General features: G+C 43.8%; 1 protein-coding gene across 1 annotated transcript in view; it reads right to left on the bottom strand.

The window, feature by feature from the left end:
* The window catches only part of T265_04431 (hypothetical protein), a gene marked incomplete at both ends in the record, with an annotated part of 46,605 nt that overhangs the window by 8,536 nt on the left and 10,843 nt on the right, over positions 1-27,226 (bottom strand). Inside the window, 11 exons of the mRNA XM_009169176.1 lie at positions 1,240-1,445; positions 3,337-3,623; positions 5,650-5,755; positions 7,417-7,459; positions 7,794-8,247; positions 11,180-11,337; positions 16,081-16,153; positions 16,479-16,528; positions 17,788-18,099; positions 20,861-20,948; positions 26,669-27,220. Coding sequence (XP_009167440.1) covers positions 1,240-1,445; positions 3,337-3,623; positions 5,650-5,755; positions 7,417-7,459; positions 7,794-8,247; positions 11,180-11,337; positions 16,081-16,153; positions 16,479-16,528; positions 17,788-18,099; positions 20,861-20,948; positions 26,669-27,220 — 2,329 coding nt within the window. The remainder of the gene's footprint in view (positions 1-1,239; positions 1,446-3,336; positions 3,624-5,649; positions 5,756-7,416; positions 7,460-7,793; positions 8,248-11,179; positions 11,338-16,080; positions 16,154-16,478; positions 16,529-17,787; positions 18,100-20,860; positions 20,949-26,668; positions 27,221-27,226) is intronic.

Below are 27,226 nucleotides of genomic sequence, written 5' to 3'. Positions count from 1 at the left end.
TAAGGTCCAGTCTCTTCTTCAAAGTGCATATGACAACCTAGATATTCAGACACCTTCTGGACGCCCCACTGACAAGAGATATTCAGCAGACTGAAAGTGTAACATGAGTAGCTGTTGGGTTCATATTTCCGATAAATCGGAACTGGCCTTGATGCTGGACGGACAAGCGCATCGTCTTCCGATCGACCACGTGTGAGGTGAGCCTACTAATCGTTACAGTGACTAATTGCGAATGGGAAGGTGGTTTTAGCGTATGATTGCCCTCGTAGTGCCAACGCGAAATGAAATCCGTTACTGTCAAGTCTATCGCTGTGAGGTTCTCGCACCTTCTAGGATGGGTTACACGCGATCACCTTAGAGTCTAGTTAGAAACCCTATAGGAAATGGCGCGTAACAGACTCCGGTGGAGAGCCTGCTGTCACTTCACAGCCGGGGCGACTAGTCAAGGTTTGTGTCATTGCACGCAGGGCTTTTGTTTGGTATAGGTCAGTGCTGTTGGTGGCGTTCTGCTCCAACACAATAGTCAGATGTCTCTTCTATGGTTTTGGAAGGTGTAGGTGCCTTGCTCTTAATAGTTTCCCCAAGGGGTAGGTCTCTCTGTTCCACTTCCCTTCTTTTTGTTCTTTACTAAAAGTCTTTCTCTCCATACATGTACGACAGTTCAGCGTCACTTTGCACTGTTAACGTCCATGATGGTGATGATGAATAACTGGTCCGCATACTGTTAAAGGAAAGTAGAATGCACAAAGAGGCCTGAATTCACACTCATTTCAAACCAATGTGATATTATCAGGACACGTGTAGCGCAGCTGAATCTTTCAAATAAGTGTTAATGTCAAGAAAATATATTTCGATATCTTGAATATCGTACCAAGTGAAAATGAGGTTGATGGAAACTCGGGAACTACACCCCCTCTGATGAGCCGCAAAAAAAGCAAGATCGGTTGTGGGCTGTTGCAGCATTTTCAGCAACCTTATGTGCTGTGAGCCAGAGTTAATTCACACAATGCCCGATTGTGAATAGCTAGACAGAAACGAACATCGATCCCCTTGGTTACCGAACCACAAAGAAAAAGGAACAAGGGTTCCACTCTCTCGAAATATGTGCCGTGTACACCAATGTTTCTAAGCACAAATCTTTACTATATAAATGAGGAACGTTCAGGGGTCTATTAGCACAGTGACGAGTGAATTCACTCAAGTTTCATCACGCCGAAAAATTGCTGTTCGTTTACTTACCTGGATCTCGATTGAGCGCTTTATCACTGCTTGGGTTGGTAGATTGTTGTGAGTTAGTCCGTGCATCGCTCGTGGTAGGAAAGCTGGCCGAATTCGGAGCAACACTGGGGTGGTTAGCAGCCTTGGACGGGCCGAAATTGAAACCACCAGTCGGGCCACCGAAAACAAACGTCTCACGAAGAAATTGTGGAGAGAAGTCGAGTAAACTGAGACCGAAAAAAGGGACAGGAAACTATGGTGAGAATGTTAATGCTTGTAGCGAGAGAACCCACAGGCGACTTGGGAAGACGATACCTCGTATGGGTGTACCACTCATACAGCTGTAATGATCCAAGGACCACGTTACTACCTCCCATGCCATTAGCTTTCATTGAGATCTTAGATCAAGAAACCAGAGTCAGAGGTTGGATTCAATTTAACCTGTCATTCGATAGTTTTTCCGATCAAATTAGCGTCTTTATGTCAAGTTACTGATAACAACCTCGAAGTAGCATCAGACCTCTGGGAAGTTGTTTTGGAAGTAACAAGGTCTTAAAGGTTTCGTCTTGCGAATCTATGTTGGAGAATCGTTGCCTCAGTTGCATCATACTTATTGGAGATCACCGGGATTGTTTAGCTCAAGAATATCGGGGGATTTGCGAATGTGCAACCTCCGGATACAAGTTCGAGCTATGGGCAGCCAATCGGCAGCGAACATTAAAAGGTTGTGCCAATCAAACAACTTGATCTGTGGCTTTGTGACATGAATCTTTTGCCACCTGCAACAATCTTACAATAAGGTAATTAAACACCTCAACGACTCATGCCAAGCAACTCTGGAGTTTATATTTGTTTGGAGCGAGCCCAGTGATCCCTCACCGGAAGACGAGACGGAAATTGAGGAAATGTATTGCACGGTTCAAGCTAACACATACAACTGAGCGTTGTTCGATAGCCAATCAAAATTTACTACCGTTATGTCCCCATAGGACATCTGGATATCCTCAAGTGTTGATATGACTGTCACAAGAGCCAACCATTTTGATATCGTCAAGACCACAACCCCTCTGTAAATTCATCTTATTTGTTTGAATTCCGAGATGTTTCTGCTTACCAGCAGCGTCAACTTACCATGAGAAAACACATGAAAATGTCCATTTTATCTGTGACCAATAATAGCCCCTGGCATACTGGTATTGTTAACCGGCCGATCGTGTCAAACTCGACGACTTGGTCTTTATAGCTGATGCAGCTCATTTACACTGTTAAAATCACGACGATGAATAGGCTCATTCTAACATGAGAATGAGGAAAACATGCACTTCGAACCATTCGCTAGTTTTTTTTTGGGACACCGTGAGAAGTAGCGGAAGGGACTAATAGCCCCTGGCATACTGGTATTGTTAACCGGCCGATCGTGTCAAACTCGACGACTTGGTCTTTATAGCTGATGCAGCTCATTTACACTGTTAAAATCACGACGATGAATAGGCTCATTCTAACATGAGAATGAGGAAAACATGCACTTCGAACCATTCGCTAGTTTTTTTTTGGGACACCGTGAGAAGTAGACGGAAGGGACTACACGGCACAAAGCATTGGTGTTAAAAATGGCCTAGTGTTGCCGCCGATACCTCATGGATGCACCAAACTTGTCACTCAGCGCTTACATGGCAGAAAAGTCTGGGCATCTTGGAAGCTCCACCAGTACTGGGGACTGTGTGACAGGCGAATTCTTGGCGCGAATCTCAAGGAATTTATTCCATCAGACCATAATACGGACTGTGCTGCTGTATGGTTGCGAGACAGGACTTTTAAGGAAGAACGATGTAAATCACCTTCTGCCCAGATCATTCAGCTGAGAGTTGCAGGTGTGGGAACGTCGGATGTCTGTGTGGGGTTGGCAACCGGGTACCTCTCCTGTGTCAACTTTCTTCTATTCATTACAGACTCCTATTTAGGTAAACTGACGTGTGGTTGTACCACCTGAGACATCAATCTTTTACGCCGATGTTGCCAATGATGACAACGCGATTCCGTCACAGAGCCGTCTATTAAATGGGTACTTCTGATGCGTGCGACATGTCAAATCACTAATAGTATGTGAAAAGAACTCACGCGGCTATTTTCCGAAGTCGTGTTTGTCGGGCCAATTCACATCCTCGAACGAGCATTTGTCTAGCCGTCATACAACGAATATGATCTTCGAACAGAAATCGTGCCACAAAAAGTGCTGATTTTTTAAAAGTGTGACGTGGACTGGAGTCTACCCCACTGGTTTCGACTTTTGTTTTGGTTGGCATCGACTTCGCACCAGTTAAAGAGGTAGACGTTAAATGGCCGGGTGAATGAACCGTTACGTGTAGACAACGACTGTCTGCCGGATCACAAACCGCTTCCAAATCCTAAAACACGAATACGACATATGGTTCTCTGTCCGTTTTGTGCAAGATGAACATAAACGGAATTAACAGGAAAGCACACGTCACGAGGGATAAGAACAAGCAGTGTATAAAAGTCACACTGTTCCGACCAACAAACAAGTAGGTTGTTGTGGGACTAAACGATTGGGTTACTGACAGAATACTAAAACGGTTAAATATGACAACAGATAGGTATGGTTGGTCAATCAACAACCCATCTGTCTCATAGGATGTCAGCTCCCGAATGTTAGCCTTTAGATGGAGGATCCCTACATATGAACCGCTATTAGATAAAGATCGCATCACTTATCCAGTAAAGCGGAGCAAATAATCACGGGAACCTGTCATCCTGACGACGATAGACTCGTGCATATATGCAAATACAGTTGACCTACGCTAAAGAGCCAAAACCAGACCATGGGAATTCACAAGCCTAAAGTGCCCCAGGTTGAATTCATCCAGTTGCGTCCATTCGATTGACAGTGAAAGATCATGCTACACAGGAAAATTTGACACATGAAGTGATCATTATTATTTTACGCAGCAGTCCAGAAATAAAATTCACCTGTCCGAAAAAAGCAATTTTTTGTAGGACGCCACAAGACGGAGAGGCTATAGTACGCACATTTTGTAATTTATTATTCTGGGGCATAATCAATGGCTGCACCACAGCAGACACCTCACCTAAACAACCACTGCTTTGGCGGAGACTTTTACGAAGGACGGCATCGCCGGATGTTAGACACAGTGCGCTATCGTCGGTAACCAACTCAGCACGTCATTAATGCTAAAAAGAGAATAATTGGTCATTTTCAACGCAGATTTCATCCTGTCGATGAGGCCAATATAAATTGAATGGCCGAACAGCTCCTGAACGTCTTCGTCAACTGATGTAACGCCGAATTTGATCGGCTGAGGGTAGATCAGTCGACCCAGCAGACAGCCAATCAGCACCCAGAATGTGTAACCATAATTTGCAACCTTCTGCAGTTGATTATGTCATGTGACATCTCTGCCTACTAATAGCACTACCTTAGATATGGATGTCGTAGATCAACAGCCAAAGTATTTGTAATCGTATTCAGGACGCGGTATAGGTCCTGTGGTGATCTGTGATGAAACAGCCGATCTTAGATCAAAGGTATCCAGGGAAAGCCCCAGAGGCCTCAGGGTATTATATTAATCGGTTGGAACTGCAAACATGTATGCTGCGATGAATTGATATAACCAACCCCCAGAGAGAACCTGATGCTGGCCCAAAACGCCACCACAATAACTGTGGCCATGTCGTTTAAACACTGTCATGACAGCAAGTAAGTTGTTTCCGAGTTCGTGGACTGTGATGAGTCGTCTAATATCCAGCAGTGTTGAATTCGCAGTAGAATAGTGAATCTGATGAATTTCCACTTAGCTCATTTGGGCCTTTATGGTTACCAGAAAACCCTGAAAATCCGAATTCGGTGAATAAATGAGAATAACTAGGTTGAAACACCTCTCTCAACGGACAGTACATCATGATACCAACAGTAAATGTACGGAGAAGGTAAACTGGTAAACTTAATATTGTGGCTAGCAAGCCTTTACTCTATATGCGGCTTATGTGAATGTAAAACTATTTAGGATATTAACGCAAACCTCTATGTATGAAAAAGTAGGAGAGTAGTTTCATCCCTTAATCCCCAGATGGTGCAAATAATCAGACCTTCACTGCAGAACAGACTACTAATACTACCTTTTGGAGACCTAACGACGCCGCTAAGTCGTCATTTCCTGCCTACCTGCTGTACGTCCTACTGAGTTTCCAAACAAAGTCTGACAAGGGCCTTTGTTTCTAATAAATAACTAAACAGTGTCCACAGCGCTCAGAAAAGATCAATCAAGCCTTGTTTAGGCAGCACCCATTGTTAACAGCTTTCCATGAATCGTAGCAACAACTACAAAGAATTCTAAAAGAGCGACATCTACATGATAAAGATACTGACTCCCATTCGGAAAACTGGAAGTTTACCTGTAGTGGGCCGATAAACGTGATCACTCCCCAGCCCATTTGTCTCGAGTCTGGTTCGACCAAAACGAGTTGTTGGCTGTAGTTGACTAGAAATCGTTTCTCATGGCTACAAGTATGAAAGTAAGTTACAAAAGTGAAGAATGGACAGTTTTTTCCGTGAATGAAACTTTCAAATAAGAGCTTTGACTGGAATAAGCAGTACTTGAACAGTCGATTTACAGCCATTCGCTGATGCCTTCCTTGGACCGATGGCTTACCTCGATCTAACGAAACACAACGGAGGCGTAGACGCGTGATATGACACTCATTAACCTTTTCATTCTACAGCGCCCCGGTATTTTCCAATGATAACTAAGTGCCAAGCCGTCAGGCTTCAGGTCAGAGCTTCAGCCCTTTGAGGTACGGTGATTTAACAATTCTAGAAGTCCAACTTGATTATTCCCACTAAGCCATCTTACTAATATTATCGTTCTTACAAAAACTGTCCGGACGTCTTGTCATGAGAACGGCACGGTGATTGTAGAATGTTATCAGCTAAAAACTGCATTCATACACCTAAAAATCGCAGTTACATTATAAATAATACATCATCAATTTCGCAACAATCTATGAAATGGTTGTAGGTAATAATGTGAGTTGCGTAATTGGAGTCGCAGAATCGCATCACTCTCGTTGGAAGAATTTTCCTCCTGACCTGGCAAAATTATTCTGATACATCCACACCCTTTAGGTTCGCTCTTTTTGAAGCTCATCAGCAGTGTATACATATACTTGGTGGTACCCCAAACATGACATCCGAGACTGGCGTGTGACCGCTAATCCACTGGCATACGTTGATTACGCCTAGAGAGACTAACGTGTTTGTGGTTGAGCGATGAGGTTGTTTGGTCCAACGGCTCGAAAGACGGTCCGGTAATTGCACCGCTTTTGAAGATCGACTGTAATAAATCTTTCTGTTTGGTGCTACACAGGCGCAACGTATTGACCATCTCGGGGTTAATTTTCAGCTGACCAATGTGTATAAATTAGGTGTTTTTGAAAGGTATCTACGCTGATGGCTTGTTTATGGCAGCAAGAAGTCAGCCTTATCATCACCCTCAAACCAGATATCAATGTTTTTTGGGCTAATCGTGAATTTTTGAGAGCAGATGACGCTAAGAGAATTCGAACACCAACCAGTCACATTAAGGTCTCTCTCTGTCTGATGTCAGTGCGTAAGGCACCACGAAAACCCAATGCCACACCGCATACCATCACACTTGGAAGTATGAGTGAATCATGACACTTACGGACACAAAGAGACGCGGGTCAACAAAGGACTCTGGGCTGGGTGTGCGCTGAACGGAACAACCTTGGTCATGTTGCTGGTGGTCAAGTGAGCAACGCAATAGAATTCCGCCCTGACCGCCCAGGTTCCTGCAGAACTAGACACTTATAACGAATACTGACAGGTATACGACGATATATATATGTATCACAAATATATACTCCAGATGCGATCATTCAAGTGTTAGCCGGATAAACTACTGATCGAAGTCCATGAAGGATGGGACGGGAGCGGCAGCACACAGAAAAGTACCGAGGGTCTAGCTACTCGCGAGTAGTCTGGATTGTTTGCAGCAGAGCCACTTGGCTTCAGTAGAAAAACAACTACAGTTTTGTCCGCCAAGAAAAGGCCAGGTGCGTTTAAAGGTTGCAACAACTTGGAGGTCAGTGGGTAAGATCAATCAGTGTAAATGAGAGCACAATGAATGGGCCGTAACGCACCTGCCTCCAGCTTCAACTGTACATCCAATGAGGGCTTCTGACGCTGAAACAATTGAACAAAGGATATGCTGCGGATGAACAAACTAGAAAAGTAAGGACTTGGTAAAAAAAAGGTGGATAATAATAGTGCTGAAAAATAGTCGTCAGAAAAAGAAATCCAAACACGCAGTTATGCATAAAGCTAAAGATGCATAAATGCGAACAGCCCCAAGTTGGGATGTTCGCGATCTGTTTCAGTCCTACAGCGGAAACCTACTCTAAACTGTTGTTATTGAGTTGGAACGGCAACCATCTTTGGAACCAAGACTATGAAATGAAAGACGCAACAGAAATATCATTCACAAATAAAATCAATACACAGCGAGAAGTGAACTCACAGAGATCTAATTTGTCTCCTGCTTTGTGTACACAGGACGAGGCTTTGGGATCTGTAATATTGCCCAGGCCGGCTAGACCAGGCATACTGGCGAGGTCGACCGCCAGTCTGTTGGAGGACAGTATGCATTCACTGTTAGTGAGTTTGGTGGTTCCTAAATGAGTGTGAGGATGTCCATCGTCTGAGGATCGTGCACGTAATAGTGATTCAACCCAAATATAGATAAGCAAGTAGGCACCGATCGCGCGTTGGGTGTGTTCCATTTCGACCCGAGGAAGGTGTCTCCAATGACCCAGTCGAATTGTCACATTCGGGGGCGAAACACCAGGAAGAACCGAGGCAGCCAGCGGAGGAATCAAAAGACTGGAGTCCATGGCTAACTTGTTGAAGGACAACGGGGGCTTTTGCATCTGACGTAGTTCATATTCAAATAGGTCTAAGAAAATTGCATCGTTCTAAGTGGAAAAGAGAAGGTATGAAGCAGGATGAAATAAATAATAAAATGAAACAATACCTTATCCTAGAGTATATCAAAGAGTACATAACTCGAGGCGAAAAAATAAGCAACAGCTGCTTGCCTTTTTGATCGAATTCTTTCGGAAACACTGAAAACTCCCAAAAATGCAGTCGAAGTGCATAAACACTAGTTGATTTGAGTCAATCGGTGTCTGTCTCGGATTCGCTGCACAGATAACGTGAGGTATTCTGCTTCTTAAATAACCATTTCGTTCGCTTCAGAGGTGTTAATTTCATCAGTCCTAAGTGTGAACCGTATCCTCAACGTTAGATTTGCATAGAAGTGCATCGGGGCAAGTTCTGCGGGAATGGGAAAATTTATGCCTTACCGAGCAAATTACCCGCCTCCCAAAAGGCATCACAGCTGCGTCGGAAGAGTCCCAACTTTTGCTAAATGTTATCTGCAGGCTGGTGCCAACGAATCCGAAAACTGGACAGGTAGGAAACGGACATTCAGGTTGTCGCGCGAGAATTTAACTGAATGTGTCCAGCACTATAAGTTCCGATTGCCTGGTCGTGTACTGCGCATGTTTAGCCATCAGCTGCCGATAAGAGTGCTGTTGGCCGTATATAATTCAGAGCGGTGCAGACGCAGAGATAGTCAATTTGACAAGAGGGTATAATAGCGATTCGGAAGTCTGGGTCCGCCTTCGGGAGTAGGTTAGTTTGATCCCAATTGCACCTGGTTAGAGGTGCTGAACGCCAGTATCAATGACGTTCTCGTTGTTAGCTTCTGCCCGCATTGTCTGAATGAGCGTTTGGTGGTGTAGATACTCCGAAGTGTCTAAAGTAGGCCATCACAAACCACGTGTTAGCAGTTGGGCCCTCACATAAACTATGGTCGTGAGATTGCGAAAGACATTGTACTGATGATCCAGTGCATTTGCATCACAATGCATGAAGCATATGAAGTGTTAGAGAGAAATGGGGACGGGTGTTACAATAGAAAAATTTTAGCACACAGAACGGGGACGATTTCCAGTAACGTAGCACACAGCCGACCAAGGTTTTTACAACATTCATAGGTTTTTATGGGAGGGAAAAACACAAAAACATTGCCCGATCCTAGGCTTTTGAAATATCAAGTGAGTAACTATTGAAATTTCTCATACCAGTACCTTATGAAGACTTTTTGCCGAACATTAGAATCGGCTGAAAAAATGGTAGCCTTTCGAAGGGATGCACGCAAAATACATCACTTGCCGAAAGCAATCTGATACAAAAATGATGATGGTATCAACGTTGCTTGTTAAGCAACTGTCTGCAGCATGTTTAGCCTGTGCGTTGGGTGCCAGGAAATGCATTAGCCATTCAGGCATTAATGCTGGTTTCTTTTGACTCGAAACAAACTAAAATCATTTTGTATACTGCAGCTGCCAACGGGATTGGCGGCCTTCGCAAAAAATCGTTCGCTGTAACACGCCAGGAAATGCATTAGCCATTCAGGCATTAATGCTGGTTTCTTTTGACTCGAAACAAACTAAAATCATTTTGTATACTGCAGCTGCCAACGGGATTGGCGGCCTTCGCAAAAAATCGTTCAGCTGTAACACCTTTTCAATGTCTGACTGCTATACTACCAGAAGGAGGCACGATGGCTGGGATACTGCCAGGTCGCCCAAGCCCAGACAGAGGAAGTCGATAGTCAGAGGTCGAGTTCAAACCACGGACCAGTAAATTTGCGTTCTAACCAATTAAGCCATTTCGCCCAAAGAACAGGGCCAGAAAGTCCGTGTTTCATATAGTTGCACTAAATCCTGTTTTAAAACAGCCAGCCATGCGTATCCCGATAGAGTACATCTCTGCACAACTGGGCTAGCAAAATGAGGGGTAGCGATTCAAGGGAAAGGTATGCGACTTCCATTGTTTCTTCTCCTCGTGTTTGGTGTGATTGTTCACACACCATTCAGCGGCTTACTCATTAATGAAGAGTTGGACAATTTGGGCAATGTACACGGATCAAATATCGGAAAGAGCATCTTTAGAGTACTATGTGAAATTCTGACCAAATAAGAATCGAAGTTTAGCCACTCGAAATATGCAATAGCTGACTTACATATATGGTGTTGGTTAGTCTTTTGTGGACAGCGCTTCCACAGCTCACAAAAGTGTCTTAACTTTAGAATTTCCGGTGTTTTCCTGAACTAACCCCATCAAACGATCTACAAGGGGCACTTGAGATTTCAGCAGTAATCATCTGAGTANTGAGTATCATCAGCTTTCATCGTTTCTAGGGAAAGAGTGAAACCGAATATTTAACATTCCCATACAAAAGCTCAACAGAGCAACGCAACATCACAAATGAGCAGCCTCAGTGACCACGCCCACAGAGGTTATTCGAAGTGAAAAATATACGCACAATGGTGACCACCAGGTATCAGGAAGGTCAGATTCCTGAAATTAACCACTGAATGCTTGAAATCTACTGAGATCCTCAACTCCACTAGACGCTAATCAGAGAGACAACGCTCCCTCAATACGCAGCGCGTGGCGGTCTTGTATCGAAGCCAGACAACGCGAGACAGGATTGGAGCAAGGTTAGACAGTGTCCCTCCAATGAAATAGGTTGAGGCCATCGTATTCTCGCACTCACACTCATGCACTCGCTTGTTCGCAGTAAAGCTGTTGTGTTCCTATCGGCGAGTCTTTTTCCGGCACTAGACACTGGAGCGGGAACAGCAGTCAGATATAACACCTAGCAAATTCACAGGTGGACTCATAGGTAGACTGATTGTTCAACTCCCTTACAAGCCACAGCCAGACCACATGCACCCGGGATGATAGTCAACACTTGGTTTTTTTACATCACACAAGCGCGGAGACGAGAAGAGAAAATGGGTCCTTACAAACGCAATAATGTGACAGACGTACCCGGAAGTAACTGCGCAGTACCATAGTTGCTTCTTCTCTCACGCTGAGCAATTGTGCAAAATGTCCATCAGATAAAATACATCCGTTGACTTCAGTGCAGCAGAGATCTGTGAGTAACCGAATCGCCATGTAGAGGGTGATGAGACGAACTCTACTATCTGTGAAAACGGAAAATGTAACCAGAAGTAACATAGTGATAAGTTTCACGGCTCATCAAGCGAAAGGGAATGATAAAAAAAGGCTTAAAAATCAACGAAAACATTATACATCAGACTGTGGCCTCCAGGGTTGACGATGATGATCAGTAACTTCACAGCACTGCCATGTTTAGCGGTTGTGCACGGCCGGCATCCTCAGACAAGAAGCCGGAAACACTAAACAAATAAAACTAGTCTGTCTGTAACACCCTTGCGGCAACTGGCTTCCATATCAATCAAAGAGGGTATGAGGACTGAGATACTGACCGACTGCCCAACCCTAGAGAGAAGTCGAGATGCCGGGGTTAAGCTGGAACCAAGGACCTTAAGGTCAGTAAGTTCGTATCTTAACCAATGAGCCATCTTGAGCCCACTCACTCGACCAATGAGAAAAGAGCCAAAAAGCACTACAAGGGTGTGTTATCCTTGTTGAAAATCACCTTTCATAGGAATCTCACGAGTTTCTAGAGGTTGCCGGACCCATCACATGCCATCACAACCGGCCATGAGTGGTTGGCGAGCAGTGATTGTTTTACTGGTATCTATCTACGATCCCCTCAATCACAAGGTTCATTATCTACCCGATCTGGTTCGAAAACACTTATCAATACCTCAATAAACACCATAATGCAGAAAAATGATTGTAGAAGTCAAGCAAAAGGCGGCGCAGGGGAAATCAGAAGAAATACTGGACAGCCCATTATGCTGAATCTCACGACAGCATACCAATCCATGTGCAAACACAACTGCACACTCGAGCAAGATGCAGAAAGAAAGGGGAAGTTGCAGACCCGTTGCCAGAAGGCCCCCAACTGTGGGTTAATGGTTCAGAATAAGGCACTCAATACTGGGCTGGATTGCTGGCGGATCGCGATTACCGAGGACTATTGCAAACCGTATTCAAACACAAGAACCAGGTCATAAGATATAGACAAAAATAAGCCAGAGCGCCCATGTAAGAAGTGGTAGCATGCACGTCCCTGAGACCGGCTAGGCGCCACGAGAAAGAGTAATCACCTAAATCCAATATTTAGTTTGACCGCTGCTGTTTTCCTTCCACGTTATGGTCACCTTCTGTGTCCACATGAACCTCTCCAGAAAGGATACATATGGAAAGGAGATTCTTTCATAGACGGTTGTTGGTTAGACCGAGCACATGTGTAGACAAAATTGACAGAGAGAACTTAGTTTGATGTTCCGACGATTATAACTCATGACCTCCTTGTCTATCGTCCCTAGAAGTATTTCACAGGGCAAGGGAGAAAGTCCACATTAACGGGTCTCCTTCTAAGGCAATCGATATCAAATTGGTTTAAAACATGAAACAATTAACGGAAACTCTTATGACGTAGGTGACATATAGGTGAAACAAGTGTGGGACTCCATGAGGGGTTGGGTAGGAAACTCTCGCCAAGGACTTCGATCATCCTCTTGCCTAGGTTTGGATGCCCTAACCTAAGCCCACGGACAAAAATGAACTGCACAAACAAATGTACTTTCACGCCACATCGGCTGACACATGATGATATCAACCGGGACGACTTAATCGCTACATAGCGATAGATAAGCGAAAATATGCGACTAAGGAAGCTTCCTATCCTTCTTCATTGTTATCTCCTATCTTTACGACCACGCTTGATGAGTCTAAGCAATCAGTCAGTTACCTAGGGAATAGACACTGCAAGCCACTACTCAAACCTATCGCTTCGCATCCGCTATTCAGGCCCAGTTCTCCTTTTTATTGCGTACTTCAACGAGCAAACTCTTACGTAGATCAACCGACAACCTGCTTTTGTGAGTACTCTAGACATTTTGTCGATGACATCTGTCGCATCTCTGAAACCCGAAAATAAGACACAAGAACTTACGGCACCCTCCCCATCCAGAGGCCATTGACTAAGAACTGTGGGTGACCCTGTAGATGCTGCCGCGGGTTGCCCCGATGTTGGCATAGTATTCACTTTGCGTGCCGAGAATTCGTTACTCGACTGAATATCTGCCAATAGTTGAACCTGTGCTGTTTAATATTCCATATTTATAAGAACTAGCACTGGTCGGAATGATGAATGCTCTTTGTTTATAGTTTTTGCTTATACCCAACTTAACTGTACCATTGATTATATGAAAGATATTTTTTTATCGAAAAATGACCAGCATCACGTCTACCGCGAGGTATCCAGAAACAGGAGATTCGACTGCTCGAATAAAGCGGCTCAGGTTATGCGATGTGCATTATGGTGACCCATCCTGCATCGATAAAGATGAATGTTTTTTTTTCAACTCTGCTGACCGCCTAGTATTTATCAGCAGTACTAAGTTTAGGTATAGTGGACGGCCGTTGGGCTACCTAGTGTTCACTTCCATCTGAACAAGATCGATCAATTAACAGCTAGTTACAGATGGCGAGATTCAATAAGCAATCGCCGATGGACCTAGAAAATACGCCTTGATTCGGATGATGCTCGCGTCCGACATAGATGTTCGCCGGGTTTCTCCAGACAAACATAAGAAGCGAACCCACTGAAAAGCTTCCTGAGCCACAAATTAAGCAAACACCAAAAACTATTGGGTTGCTTTGAAAGTGGCCACTTCCTTAGCCAGTATGGTTACTTGAAAGACAGCAACGACTAAACATGACGCTGGAAAATAAGTATGCCACACATCCTACCCGCATATACTAACAACTGGGTTTTTAAACGCTCACTATAACTTCTTTATACGTTTATATGTTATCCCATTGGTAGGACAGCATAATCCGGCTAGACGGTCTGTTAGACGTCAATCCAAACACATAGCCAGTAAACTAAAAAATAGAGGGCTAGTGTAGCCGAAAGCGAACAGGTTTAGCCAATCAACAGGACCCAAGACATTATCTGTTGGTGAGCTAAGTAAAGATTGCAAACCTAGGATATAGCAGAAGGAAACTTCTGGATCAATGGGCAGCATATTTCCAGCGGTTGGTTTTTTTTTATCTGCCTCCCTAGATTCGATCCGTTCAGCTGGAGCCGTGGTACGTGGGTTTAGATCCTCCCGTGGTAGCTAAAGCAACAAAATGTTTTCTACCTTGAAATGGCATGGGGCTTTCGGAATGGATGACCATTCACCAACGTTACCTAAACACAGCGGTGCATTTTTGTGTTCTGTATTCACTACATTATCTAAACATATTTGGGAACACGAACGTTTCCGGGACCCCCCCCAGTCATCATTCCTAAAGTACAGCGTTCTAACCAAAGAGATATCGGCCTAACGCCAATCATAGCTTCTGTAACATTGCGACCGCTAAACAAACCAAGTTAAAAGTGAATCCGAGAGAAGTAAGGAGTGTTTGGTCCGGCAGGGGACGCATTGATCACATTTCCACGATTGCGGTTTTCCAAGAATCTAAATGAGCCTCTAACTCCGAAGATGAGTTAGATTTTCCGAAGATTGTGAATATAATCCGTCCTGTCTACTCTCATAATTTTGGTAGGGTGAGAGTTTACAACAAACTTTTCAAAGTTACCTAAATAACCTAAATAACACTGTCGCACGGTTTGGTACGCGCTTCTCACCTGCAAAGTGTGAAGTGCTGCTACAAGACTGAGTGGGATTAAACCCGAATCTCATGCTTGCAGACGAGCCAATCGACGTGGTGGATAAATTTGTTCACCTGGGCAGTTATCTAAGCTCGGGTGGACTGGCTGCAAAGGCGGTTGCTTCTGGAATCGGTAAGGCCAGGTCAGCTGTTGCCAACATCCGACACCTATGACGCCGATGTAACCTCAGTTTAGCTGTCAAGGGCTATCCATACTACCTTATGCGTCAGAAACGTAGCCTCTACGCGCAGAGGGAATAGGAAAGTTGTTAACGTTCGATCATCGGGGTCTACGCAGCGTTGGTCGCGTCTGGTGGGAACATCGAATCAGCGATGTTGAGATACGCTACTGTCGACGAGGATTATGGTGGAGGTGGTTGTTCGACTTCATTCAAGGTTAGAGCACAGGGTCACAAGCACTGCTACATTATTACTGATATTTGGGTGTATCAATATTATTTTTTTTATTTTTCCGCACATCGGATCGACTGAGTAACCATCAACTGGTCGATCTAAATTTGTTCGTTTTCCTGTGCAGTCCAGGATACCAAGGAGTGAAATCTGTCAACCTGAAAGCGTGGTGCAGATGACCGAGTTAATGTTTCAGTGTGGTCATCTGATAACACCACAGAAACAACCACATAATCTAGTCTAATCGCCTCACAGTTCTCATTAAATGATGTAGCTTTATAGATGAATAAGGATCGTATCCTCAACTGACAGGAATCCTCTGATGCATGTGCGTCAGCTCATAGTCCCCAAAAAACTTAGAATCGTGCCCCTCCAGTGAAAATGTCAAAATATGTCAAAATACGTTTCTTTTCAAGAACCACCAAAAACGTTGTACCAAAAGGTGACGAACGGAATGAAACGTCTTTGGCGTGGGTGGATGATCCTTCAGTGCAAAATTGACTAGTTTATCCAAGTCTGAATTTTTATTGGCTTTACGTGAATATTAACTGTCGTCTTTGAATATTTTGCGCCTTCAGTTAACAAACCAAAAAAGACTTCAATGACAGATAATAATGGACACTCAACTCCGATCAGTAGTAACTAACCCGAAACAAAGTGGTGTGAAAAATTCGTGATAGTAACTCATCCCCCCAGACCTGATATTTCGCACTTACTGGCTTTGCAGGCATCGCTGATGAGTCCCAGCAACCTTTCGATTAGTAAATTGTCATATCGGTATCCGTTATCCTGCAAGGTAAACGTGGAGATCATTTAGTGAAAAAACATGTCAGCACAGTTGCCCTCTCTGGAAGAGTACAAATTTACCACGGAAAGCCGAAAACAGAAAAAGCAGCATTGCGGGTTACCAATGTTCACAACCCGAGAGTAGGCACCAACTATCAGTGCACTAAGGAGCATGCAAACGATATCTTTATAGGATACTGATCTGTCACAAACTTGATTCGCTGGTGAGATGTTATAATACTGACCAGGGTGAAACACCTATTCTAGTTCTCAGCATAAGAAGACAAAGGAAAACTATCATCACCATGGTCATATATTTCCTACTCACCAAGCTTGGGTCCGACAGGCATGCCAATTGGAGTGTTGGGACGTCGATACCTAAAAAAGTAAATTTTAGGAAATCGTGAACGAGAAAGAGCAATGCCAGAAGTAGTGAGGTGAATAATTCAGTCATTCCACACTTCCACTACATCATTTGAGATTGGGTGGTGTGTGAGTCTTTGGACGAATAAGACTATCCAACCACAATTTGACCTCATATAGTCTAACAGTTTAAAAATACGACAACAGCTTTTAAAATATCTCCAGTGAGTCTTTGAGAATAACTTATTCAAGCATTTGTGACATCAATCGTAAGTCGTCCTGTGTTTCAAAACCACAAGAGAGAACGCTATCCAATAGGCAATTAACTGTGCTCATGCTATCAGGTATTCAAAAAAGTGGTCTAGCATGACCTTCCCAGCGCACATATAGGGATAATCATTCAGCTGTGACACCCTTTCGGTGGCTAATTGCTATGCCACCAGAAGGAAGCACGAAGGCTGGGATACTGCCAGGTTGCCCAAGCCTAGACAGGGGAAGTCAATAGGGAGAGGTCGAGTACAAACCACGGACTTTCCGGTCAGTAAATTTGCGCTCCAACCACTGAGCTACCCCGCTCTATCCGAAGAATATATAAACTGGAAAGATATTCACTGAGTACACGTTCTGTTCTTCGTCATACTGCCCTGCTTTTCATCATCATCATCATCATCATCATCACCATGATATTTTTTTCATTCATATTTTTTAAGCACACCGGGAACCTATTGGTGCCGAGAAATCATGAAACCCAATGAGAAAAAAGCGCATCTAAACCTACCCAAGTGGCCCCACTGCTCAGACGAATTAGAATCGAAACTAAACAGAGTGGTATGTGAAGGGAAATACTGTGCTCTAACGTGAATCATATCCACTCCAAACTTTGTGCAAGGCGCCTCACCATCCTTTGTTTGCAGTTGGGGAAGATTGACTGGTGATGTTAACCATTCAGAAATTTAAAAACTTCGTACACTACTATACATTTGATGGAAATGAGCGTCCGTACTAACAAATTAATAACAGTATGACGAAATCACACAGATTTCTGTCCACAATTCTGTAGTTATTGCTAGATTCCCTTGTGATATGGACCATCGACCTCCTTGTGCGGTTGTCATTCACTTGTAAGACAAAATTGTGACAAATTCAAAACCACTCTCATTGTCAAGCAATAACTGATAAATGGGAGTGAAAGAATCAAATTAATTTGCGAATAATAAGAAACCCTTTGAATATGAAGATAAGCCATTTGATGTGGGACACTGGAAAATATTCACCTGAATTGGCACGAATGGATGAGAAGAGTAAAAGGGCGAACAGAGTCTCGTAGTCTGTGCCTGGTCCAACCTCAAGTGCACGAAATAGTGAGCGAAGGAATGGGCGGCCATTCAGACTGAAGGATGTTTCAGAAACCGAATGAACATCCTGAGACACCGTGCAGGGAACTGGTGTACTATGAACCGGAGGACCCAGATGAAACGAAGGAGTTGAACTGGTGGACAATAGTAGTTGGTTTCTTTTCTGGCCTTGGTCGTCCACCATACTAGGGAAGTGGGACTGCTGGCTCGAGTCTCCTGTGGAGGAGTCTTCTAGGGTTGGAGTTAAATGAACGATGAAGAAGACAGTGGATCCGTAGTAACATAAGGACGGATGCAAACATGTAATAAAACGGGCTGAGCTAGATGATGTCCCTTTCACAAAGGCAAAAACATCTTCAGATCGGAATAAAAGTTTTAACGGGTTTATCCGGAAAGATTGCAGTTAAACCTTGGATATTGAAGAGAATAATCAACCAGGTTAAAAAGTCCGAACGTATCAACTGATCTTTGTACAAAACTGAATTGACTTCATTTTGGAAACAGACTAGGAAGGAGGAAATAGAGTTTAAATGACAACAATTTACGGAAAAACTCAAACCTTAGAGTGAATGAAGTTTACTTTTTGTACGCTACCTCTGGACTCCAAACCTCGGCCCTATTATCATGGAAGCCGTAAACTCAGACAGGAATACACTGTTTACGCACCACTGATCACCGCATTTCAGCTTGATAAAAAAACATTAGAAGTAGGATTTTCACTGCAGTCGAACAACCTATATCAATCGTTTGTGGATTTGGTCACCATTTGGGAGAAACGACAGATTTTGCAGTTCTACGTCGTCATCATCACAACAAAGAGGAAGATGGAGAATCACTAATCTATCCCTGCAAGTGTATGCGCGGAGGTATGCTGATAAAACTAATACTACCTTGGAGGAGTTTTGAAAAATGTAGTTCTGAACGATAAAACCCGACTGACCAACCAGATAACTGATAAGATCACATAGGAAATCCACAAGGGACAAACGAATGGTGCCTAATATGCATTAGGAAGGTTGTCTGGAATAAGGTGAGCGTCAATGTCCGATCTGTGAAAAGTTGATTACTTGCATCAAGGTGAATGAATAACTCTTGAAATGGAAATATCCGCACGTTCAGTAAAGACAAAACAAACATGGGGGCTGAGAAGATAACGGTTATGTTAGTACATAAGTACCCTACTGTATGCATGGTAACATTAGGGTCAGGCGTCAGTTATGTTGACTGGAAATCTTCTGTTGGCATAAACCGAGGTTTACACTTTAAATAACTTTCATCAGTTGTGGAAGTAAAACTTACAACATCTGTAGATAACGGATATAGCAAAACGAGCTGAATACACTGAACGACAGGGAATGGTTTAGGCTGTTTAGGAATGGGTGGCCAGTTTGAATTAAACATTGTTGCACACAAGCTAAGTTGGTATGCCTTTACCAACATCGCTTCACAGAAAACTAGTAGTTGCGGGTTTCTTTCGAGTACCCGCATGGTGGAAATATGAGAAAGGCTAATCATGTGGCCCGTCTCAGATATCTGTTTCTCCATCGATCACTCCAGTTTCTCTGGCTGGTGACGTTGACTAGTTGTGCTGCAAGATCCGTAGCAAGTTATTTGGAATATGTCCTAGATCCCTTAAGAAAGACCCCGATCAGTTTTGTCAACACAGTCGTCACCATAACTGCAAGTAAACCGAGAAATGGCATGTGAGGTAGAATGACCACCCACATTTTGGGACAAATTTTGAAACGTAGTCCTTGGAACTGTCTAGGCGAACAGAAGCGGCCAACGTGAACACCGAAGTTCATAAACGGGATCTTCAGGTTGGCCGAATGAAGGAAAGAATCAAGAGCCAAGGGAGGGTGACCTGGATATCAGTACCAGCAACCTCAGATGCCTGACTCACTCTAAATCTATGAGTGAGCCAACTGAACCAATCAACAAAAGAACGTAGTGTAGTCCCTCAAATGAACCATCGAGATTTATCCTATCATCAGAGAGGAAGGCTTCTAAGGTCCTCTTGAATGAAAACAGCTTCGCCGCTTTCCTCAAAACTGGCTTTGAAGAGCAAATATTTGAAGAACAACGTGAGATGTATTGGAAATGCATTGATTCGCTTACAGAAAGGTTCCAAACGCTAAATCATCGGGAAACATTCATGGACAACTCAAGAATAACAAAAACGTCACCATCGCAGAGGTCACTTGCCGTGGAGGAATTGACGACTATAACAAACATCAATGATGAGATTCAAAAAGAGCTAAGGTAAGTGAGGATGACCGGCACCATTTCATACACAATTGCAAGACATTTGTACTTGTAACCAGCCAGCGCTACGGAAAGCAACCAACCAGAAAAGTTGTAGGATTTATTCTCACGCGGGGTTCGTAAGTTGCACCCCATTGATGGCCATCAACAGGAATGTAGTAGTTGTCCAGCTGTAACACCCTTTCGGTGCCTGCAGGCACGAGGACTGAAATACTGCCAAGCTGTTGAAGCCTGGTCGGTCTAGATGCGGGAGTAGGGTTTGAACCACGGGCTCTCTGATCAATAAGATTGCGTCCTAACTACTGAGCAACAAAGATAAAACAATTATCTACCACCTCTCGGCTAAACAGATTGCGAATTCTTCTACGAAGCTGAGCAACGAAGCAAAAACTAGATGCATCACCCTTGGACTTTGCAGCTGATCGTTGATCACGGGCCGCACCTATCTCAAGAAGGGAATGTACTGGACTGGTTTACTTCATATATTTGCATCACAGCAGGAGCATATGGTGCACCGTGAAAAAATAACGTCACTCAAACCGGTAGCCGCTGAGAACATTGGCATATTGGATTGCTGCAAACCGATGGTCTGTCATGAAAAATAACGTGGGTAGCAGGCACAAACACCGGTAGCCATAAAAAAGCATTCCGAAAGAGCACACCCCATCGCCTTTGCAACCGAAGTGAAGAACGATGAATTGCCCAAGTGGATAAAATAAGAGCTTACCAATACTCGAAACGGACAACTGCTCAGGCTCATTCGTCACACCAGATGCATTCGCATCAGTATTTTTTGCCACAATAGGTAGGGGTTCCTTGAAAAATGGAAGTGGATGAAGAACAAACTGGGAGAATTGGGAAGAATAACAACAATAATCTTGAAATTGGCTACTCCACAGGCCCGCTGCGAGTACCAGTAATGATATCAGAATTCAAATGATTCGTCGTGGCTTGATAAAAATTGACCCCCTGATAAAATGTAAACAGAATACCCTGGAATACTATAACTGGCCATGTTGTCAATGCTGAACATTGATGTGACGCTGCAGCACAAGAAAACTCTTATTGGGAAAAACGGGAAAGGGAAGGCGTCTCAGAAAGTGAGAACGGAAACGGTGGGCAGAACGTCACCCACATCGACCCACAACTTACCCTTAACGGGACTATCGCTTGCTGAAATTAAGTGCTCGGAATTTACCTGTCAAACCCGCCATCAGTACTGGGGTTACTGAGAAGACGTGGCTTTGGATTTGGGGAATGCAAGAATCTAGTATCAAGACGTTCATCCAGATTGACTTGGTGGTAAATAAGCATCACGTTGTGTATACAGTTATACACTTGTGTATTAGGATTTCTGAACATTTTTAAGCTGTTTCGGAAAAATTCCAGACAGGCCGGATGGAGATCTCTAAGTGTTCCACAGTGAACCTAAAGAAACCTGATTTTAATTTAAGATGATCTGGGAAGTGTACAGTTCTGGGTTCCAATCAAGAGTTTGAAGATCTCTTATTTTGATGTCGGGTCTTTCTCACAATTATATAGAGATACTTGAAAATCTCCAAGAGGTCATCCTAAAAATTTTAACGGAATATTCTATAAAAATATCAGGAAATCTTAACAGGAGAAAGGCATGGTAGCATGCCCACGGCCACTTATTATAAAGTAAGAGAGCGCGTGGGATGAACACTTGTGATATCTCTGGTAGATGATGAATCCACTGGACATTTGTGTGAAAAAGCAACCAATAATTATGAAAAAGTGAGGAGCAGTCGTTTTAACCTTGTTTGAAACCATGAACACGTGTAGTATGTCAAAGAAGCAACATCTGCTTGTAGCGGAGTCAAGGCACCACCAATGGTAGGAATGTTTCTAATGCAGTAGACTACAAATTTATTGCCGGGATTTCGAGAAAACAGCTCAACTGCTCACCTTCACGCGGTAACCGGAATTGCTCAATACAGTTATTCTTGGGCTAAAACTATCTTTTGTCTTTGGGAAATCCCTATGGATGGCAGCTGCACCGACAACGAGCCTAGTAGTGTGAGGAATTACCCCATCTGAAGCGAAAGCGTGTGGTACGTGTATGATGTCTGCTACAGCCGACCTCTATTTCCATACCGTGGGCAATGGCACTACAGCTTATCACTGAGGAATGTCAAGCTAAAATATGACATATCCCGACCGTCCAGGGATTGGTCAGCATCGGTATTAAGGCATGGCTAGTAGGATACCAACGTTCTATGTTATAGCATCTTTCAGTGGCGACAACTGCAACCGCGACTGGGGGCAAATGAAGTAAGGTCTTTGGAAAGGATCCGATGCGCCTTAAAATATCAAGTAAATGTAATAGCCCATCGGCTTAAAATATTGTGCTCACACCCTAGAATCTCGACAGAACAGTGTATAGTTTGGGACATGAGTAGCAAGCAGGTGTATCTCTATTTACAATCATCAAGTTGAAGCAAATAACAAATAACAAAGTTGAAGGAATAACATTGTCAACACACATGGAAACAAAGACATATTTAGGTTCCGTCGGTAATAAATAACAATTACGAGTCATGATATGACTTCTAGCAAACACCGGCCTAAAACAAAAAGTATAGGCATGAGGTGCGACTAATAATTACCCGATGGCCCGCTTTCACGGCTTAGAAGAAGTGAACATTGCAAAGGCGCGCTAGCAGCTTGAACTCACATACAAACTCGACAATAACGGCGGATATTGGGTTAAAACAACCCATCGATTAGCAAAGTGGTCCATTTGAGGGGCATTACGGCTAGTGATTGTTTATTAAGTAACTTGGAAATCTGCAAGTGAAGCCAACATATGCTGAAAAGCCTAGCACAGTACTTTTATTTTACCTTTCTGGAGAACCGTCAGCAGTGCACACCGCGAATCTCCAGGGCAGTCCAAGAAATTCGAAAATCTCATACTACCTACAAACTAAAAGTAGCTCAGAAAGAAGAACAATGGGAATGGTAAGCGAGCATTCCATCTGAGGTTTTCACTCTGGGGACAGTCAACACGTGATGAGTTATATGGTTGAAGGGTCAGTGGCACTATACCCTACCTAAGTGCGACCAACCACCATCCAGAAGGTTCGAACTCGAATCACTCCAGAGATTCGAGAAATGCGCTTTGCTGACGATTAATAATACGGATGAAACAGCTACACAGCGATTTCCAGCTTCCTGGATTGGATCGACTTCATTTGTAAGGTGAAATCTCGAAAGTGTGTCGGTTTTTCAAGTCCCCAATCCAGGAATACCCATAATAAACATGGGAATCTTTGCATGCCAATGGGGAGCTAAAAATTGTTCATAAATGAGGGGGAAGCCTATTTGATGGTCCCGTATTGAAGGTAGTTACCGTGCGCAGGTGGCCGTAATTTAATATCGGGCGATTAGGTCATAGCAACGAATGCACCGATACCTCATTGGTCAGAAGGGGACCTGACCCTCCTGCAAGTACTGAAATACAGACCGTCCGTATCAAATTACAGTGTCTTCACACAGGCGAAACAGAGTACTGTGTTATTTGAAATCCAACTATGTGGTTTATGCAAGCTCTTGGGTCTACAATTCATCGGTCTTCCTGGATAACCTATACGAACGACGGTTCTAGCCAGTATAAGCCTGGAGCTGACGGAAGGTGTTCCTCGCCACTGCAGGAGAGTTCCGAGTGAAGACAGTATATGAATTTTCAAAAAGGAGGGTCTCACCAAAATGAAGTCAATAACTGTAAGCTGTTAGTTCCAAAACACGCCTGTAAATACTAACCCATTTTTACGGGTGGGCCGAAGACAGTTCAGTGATCAAGGTGCAAACTTACTGATCTGAAAGTCCGTGGTTCGAACCAACTTCGTATCTCGACTGCTTGCTTATGGGCTTGGATAACATGTCAGTATCTAATCCCCCGAGTTTTCTTCGGGTGGCATGGCAGCTGGGCACCAAAAGAATGCTACCGCTGGACGACATTACTTTACACAATATATATATATATATATATATATATATATTTGCAGCTCTCGTGATTCACATTCACTTTATGCTCTGTCTCAGGTGCATTGATATTAGGGAACGAATCAATTCAATTCAATTAGTCAGCTATAAACCGTGCACCATATGTACTTCGGAGACTCCGATGGTCAATGACATCTCTCGCATGCCTTCTGCATCTAGAGGCTACGTTTCTGATCCTTATGGCAGTATGGATCGCACTACCGCAGTATAAACTCTGCCCGTAACAGACAAACTGACCTCACGTAGGCGCCACAGGTGTCGGAGGTTGGCAAAAGCTAACTTGGCATTGCCGATTCGAGAAGTAACCTCATCTCCAAGCAGTCCGTCCGAGCTTAGATAACTGCTCAGACAAACAAATTTATCTACCACGTCGACTGGCTCGTCCGCAAGCATGGGATTTGGTGTTGGTCCCACCCAGTCTTGAAGCAGCATTTTACACTCTGCAGACGATAAGCGCGTAACAAAGCGTGCGACAGTGTTATTTAGGTCATTTAAAATCGTTTGTATTTGGGGAAAATCTGAACGAAGGGGAGCGATATCGCCCGCACACTCAATATCTGTGAGCGGATGTCTCGGGGACGTTTTGACCCCCGAGGTTTCAGAGACAGACAGAAAAATTTTAAGCAGCATATCAATAACAAGTTAGAAGAGGAAAAATGAGAGGGCAGCCTCGTCTTACACACTGTTGAACTCAGGCAAAAGCTTCCCGTGTACTTGTACGAACCCACAGGAGTTTGCATATAGTGCCCTCATAAGGGATATAAATTCGGAAGGGATATGTTTGGTCACAAGACACAGCTCAAGTTTCTGACGATCAACTGAACTAAAAGCAGCTTTCAAATCAAGAAGAAACGACCAGTGTGACGTCTAAAGAAGTGATGCTGCTCAGGAATTTGTCTAAACGTAAAGATATGATCGATGCATCCTCAATCAGCGCGAAACTCAGTTTGGTTCTCACGAATCTGTCTCTCCCGATAACCGACCAACCTGCGCAAAATAATTCTAGAGATCCTCTTAGATGCGGCGGATATTAGTTTGATAATATGATGCATTACGCCATTTTTAAGGTTGGGATGACAGTCAAGGTGTTCCAGCCGACTGGAAATCTGTTTTCGTTCCAAATATTTTGCAGGATGATTGTTAGATTGTTCACCAGGACTCCGCCAACTCCTGTGAAGGACGCTAGGTGCAGGCCATCCGGAACTTGTAGCGTCCCAGGACCTCACGCTGGTTTTCGGTCGCTGATGCTGGGTTGGTGTCAATGTTCCATTTGGCTTCATTGGGCTCTTCCAGTGGTTGTGTTGAAAGAGACCAGCTGAACTGTTCTTTGAAGTACTCAGGTGACCGCTCAAGATGATGACGGAGTGAATTGCTGTTCCGTCTTGTCGCATATTATTTCACTAACACCTGCCTCGTTTTGACTGGTTGATTGAATAAGTTGAAACAGGGTGCACCTGTTGTCTGCACCTCTTCGCTTACCGCCTTCTCCCACGTTTTGACTGGTTGATTGAATAAGTTGAAACAGGGTGCACCTGTTGTCTGCACCTCTTCGCTTACCGGCCTTCTCCCACACTCCCTCCTCACTAGGGAACGAGTGGTAAATGGTTCATCTATCTATCTGACACGCAGAAGTCGTCAACTTATCTATTCTTAGTTGATCAAACCCGTGCGGCGGACTAAGAGAAAATGACAGCATGGGCGTGGCAGCCGGAGGACTGTTTATACGGAAGACCATCGAATGTTACAGGTAAAAGGTTATATTCAGAGGATATATCTATATTGAAGGCTCAACAGCTTAATAGTCGATGTGAAAAACCCAGAATTAACCCTCACTTGATGCGAAACGAATACCACTTCAAAAGTTCGCAAAGAAGAATAGTGACAGACAATTGACTAAAAAGGCAGTCTACGATGCACTGTGGTGTACGGAACAGACGAGATCGAGTGAATCGAATAAATATCTTGCACCTAAGCCGTTAATGGGGTATCAAAGAAGGAAAAAATTAAAAGTGGCTTAATGGTTGACAGAATCAACGAATACTATGACATACGACATAACAAGTGGATGGTAATCAAGTGTGTAATGATTCAAAATGGTAGTTGCCTTGTGGTTTAACAGTCAGCTGCATCAACACGGTGAATGACAGCACCTTCCGCAATGTTGAATCAACGAACAACTCAAAATCAATATTTCTTGAATGTTGCTTAATATGTATTTCCTTTATACTATGCTTCCATTTACAAACCGCAAGCACATGGACATAAAGGGCTAGAACACAAATATACCGGCCTATTACTAGGTGCTAAGCAAGAGTTGCATGATAGTAAAGCACGAGGCAAAATAAACGGGTTTTGGAGATCAACCACTGCTGACCACCTACTTAAATCGACCTGGTATTCAAATGTCGAAAGCCTAAGCTAATTAGTCAGTGTGAGTGTGGAAAGCACGAAATATGGGCAACGGCCAAAATATTCATAACAAGATTAACCTAGATACAAATGTACTTACTGTTACGCTCGCCCCACGCTCACTCAACCGGAGTGGTGCCAAATCTGATGGCCACAGACTCTTGAGTAGTTCCGGAGTGACACCTTTAGCATACTTAAGCCCCATTTCTAACGACTGAGTAGGTTGAGCAAAGGAAGGATGACGATGCAGTTCTTGGGTGTTTGCCATGTACGCCGATAAACGGCTGCCAGCCGCAGAATTCCGGGCGGCTCGGACAGCTTTGGTCGCTGCCACAAGAGACCGCGCAATTTGGATAGCTGGAGCCGGCTGAACGGAGTTGTCGGAACTTTCGTCATCTAAACTTTCATCACTTTGATTTGAATCAAAAAGTTGGCTAGCAGGCGGGGAACTTTGACAGGGTTTCTCCAAATCTCCAACACCTGACTTATTTTTGGAGATGCGTGTGTTTGGGAGTAGATCAGTTAGACTAGGGTCACCAAGGAAAATTGCCTCTGTCAAAACGCGCAGCACATCCTGGTGATTTAGTATGATGTAGACGTGTGTGAGCATAAGCGATGAAACAGGATGAGACACATGAGGTCGTCGTATGCGCTGAAA

This window comes from Opisthorchis viverrini (assembly GCF_000715545.1).
Source record: "Opisthorchis viverrini unplaced genomic scaffold opera_v5_73, whole genome shotgun sequence".
Lineage (NCBI taxonomy): Eukaryota > Metazoa > Platyhelminthes > Trematoda > Opisthorchiida > Opisthorchiidae > Opisthorchis > Opisthorchis viverrini.
The sequence above is the reverse complement of the archived record's forward strand: the minus strand, read 5'-3'. Positions and strand labels throughout refer to the sequence as shown.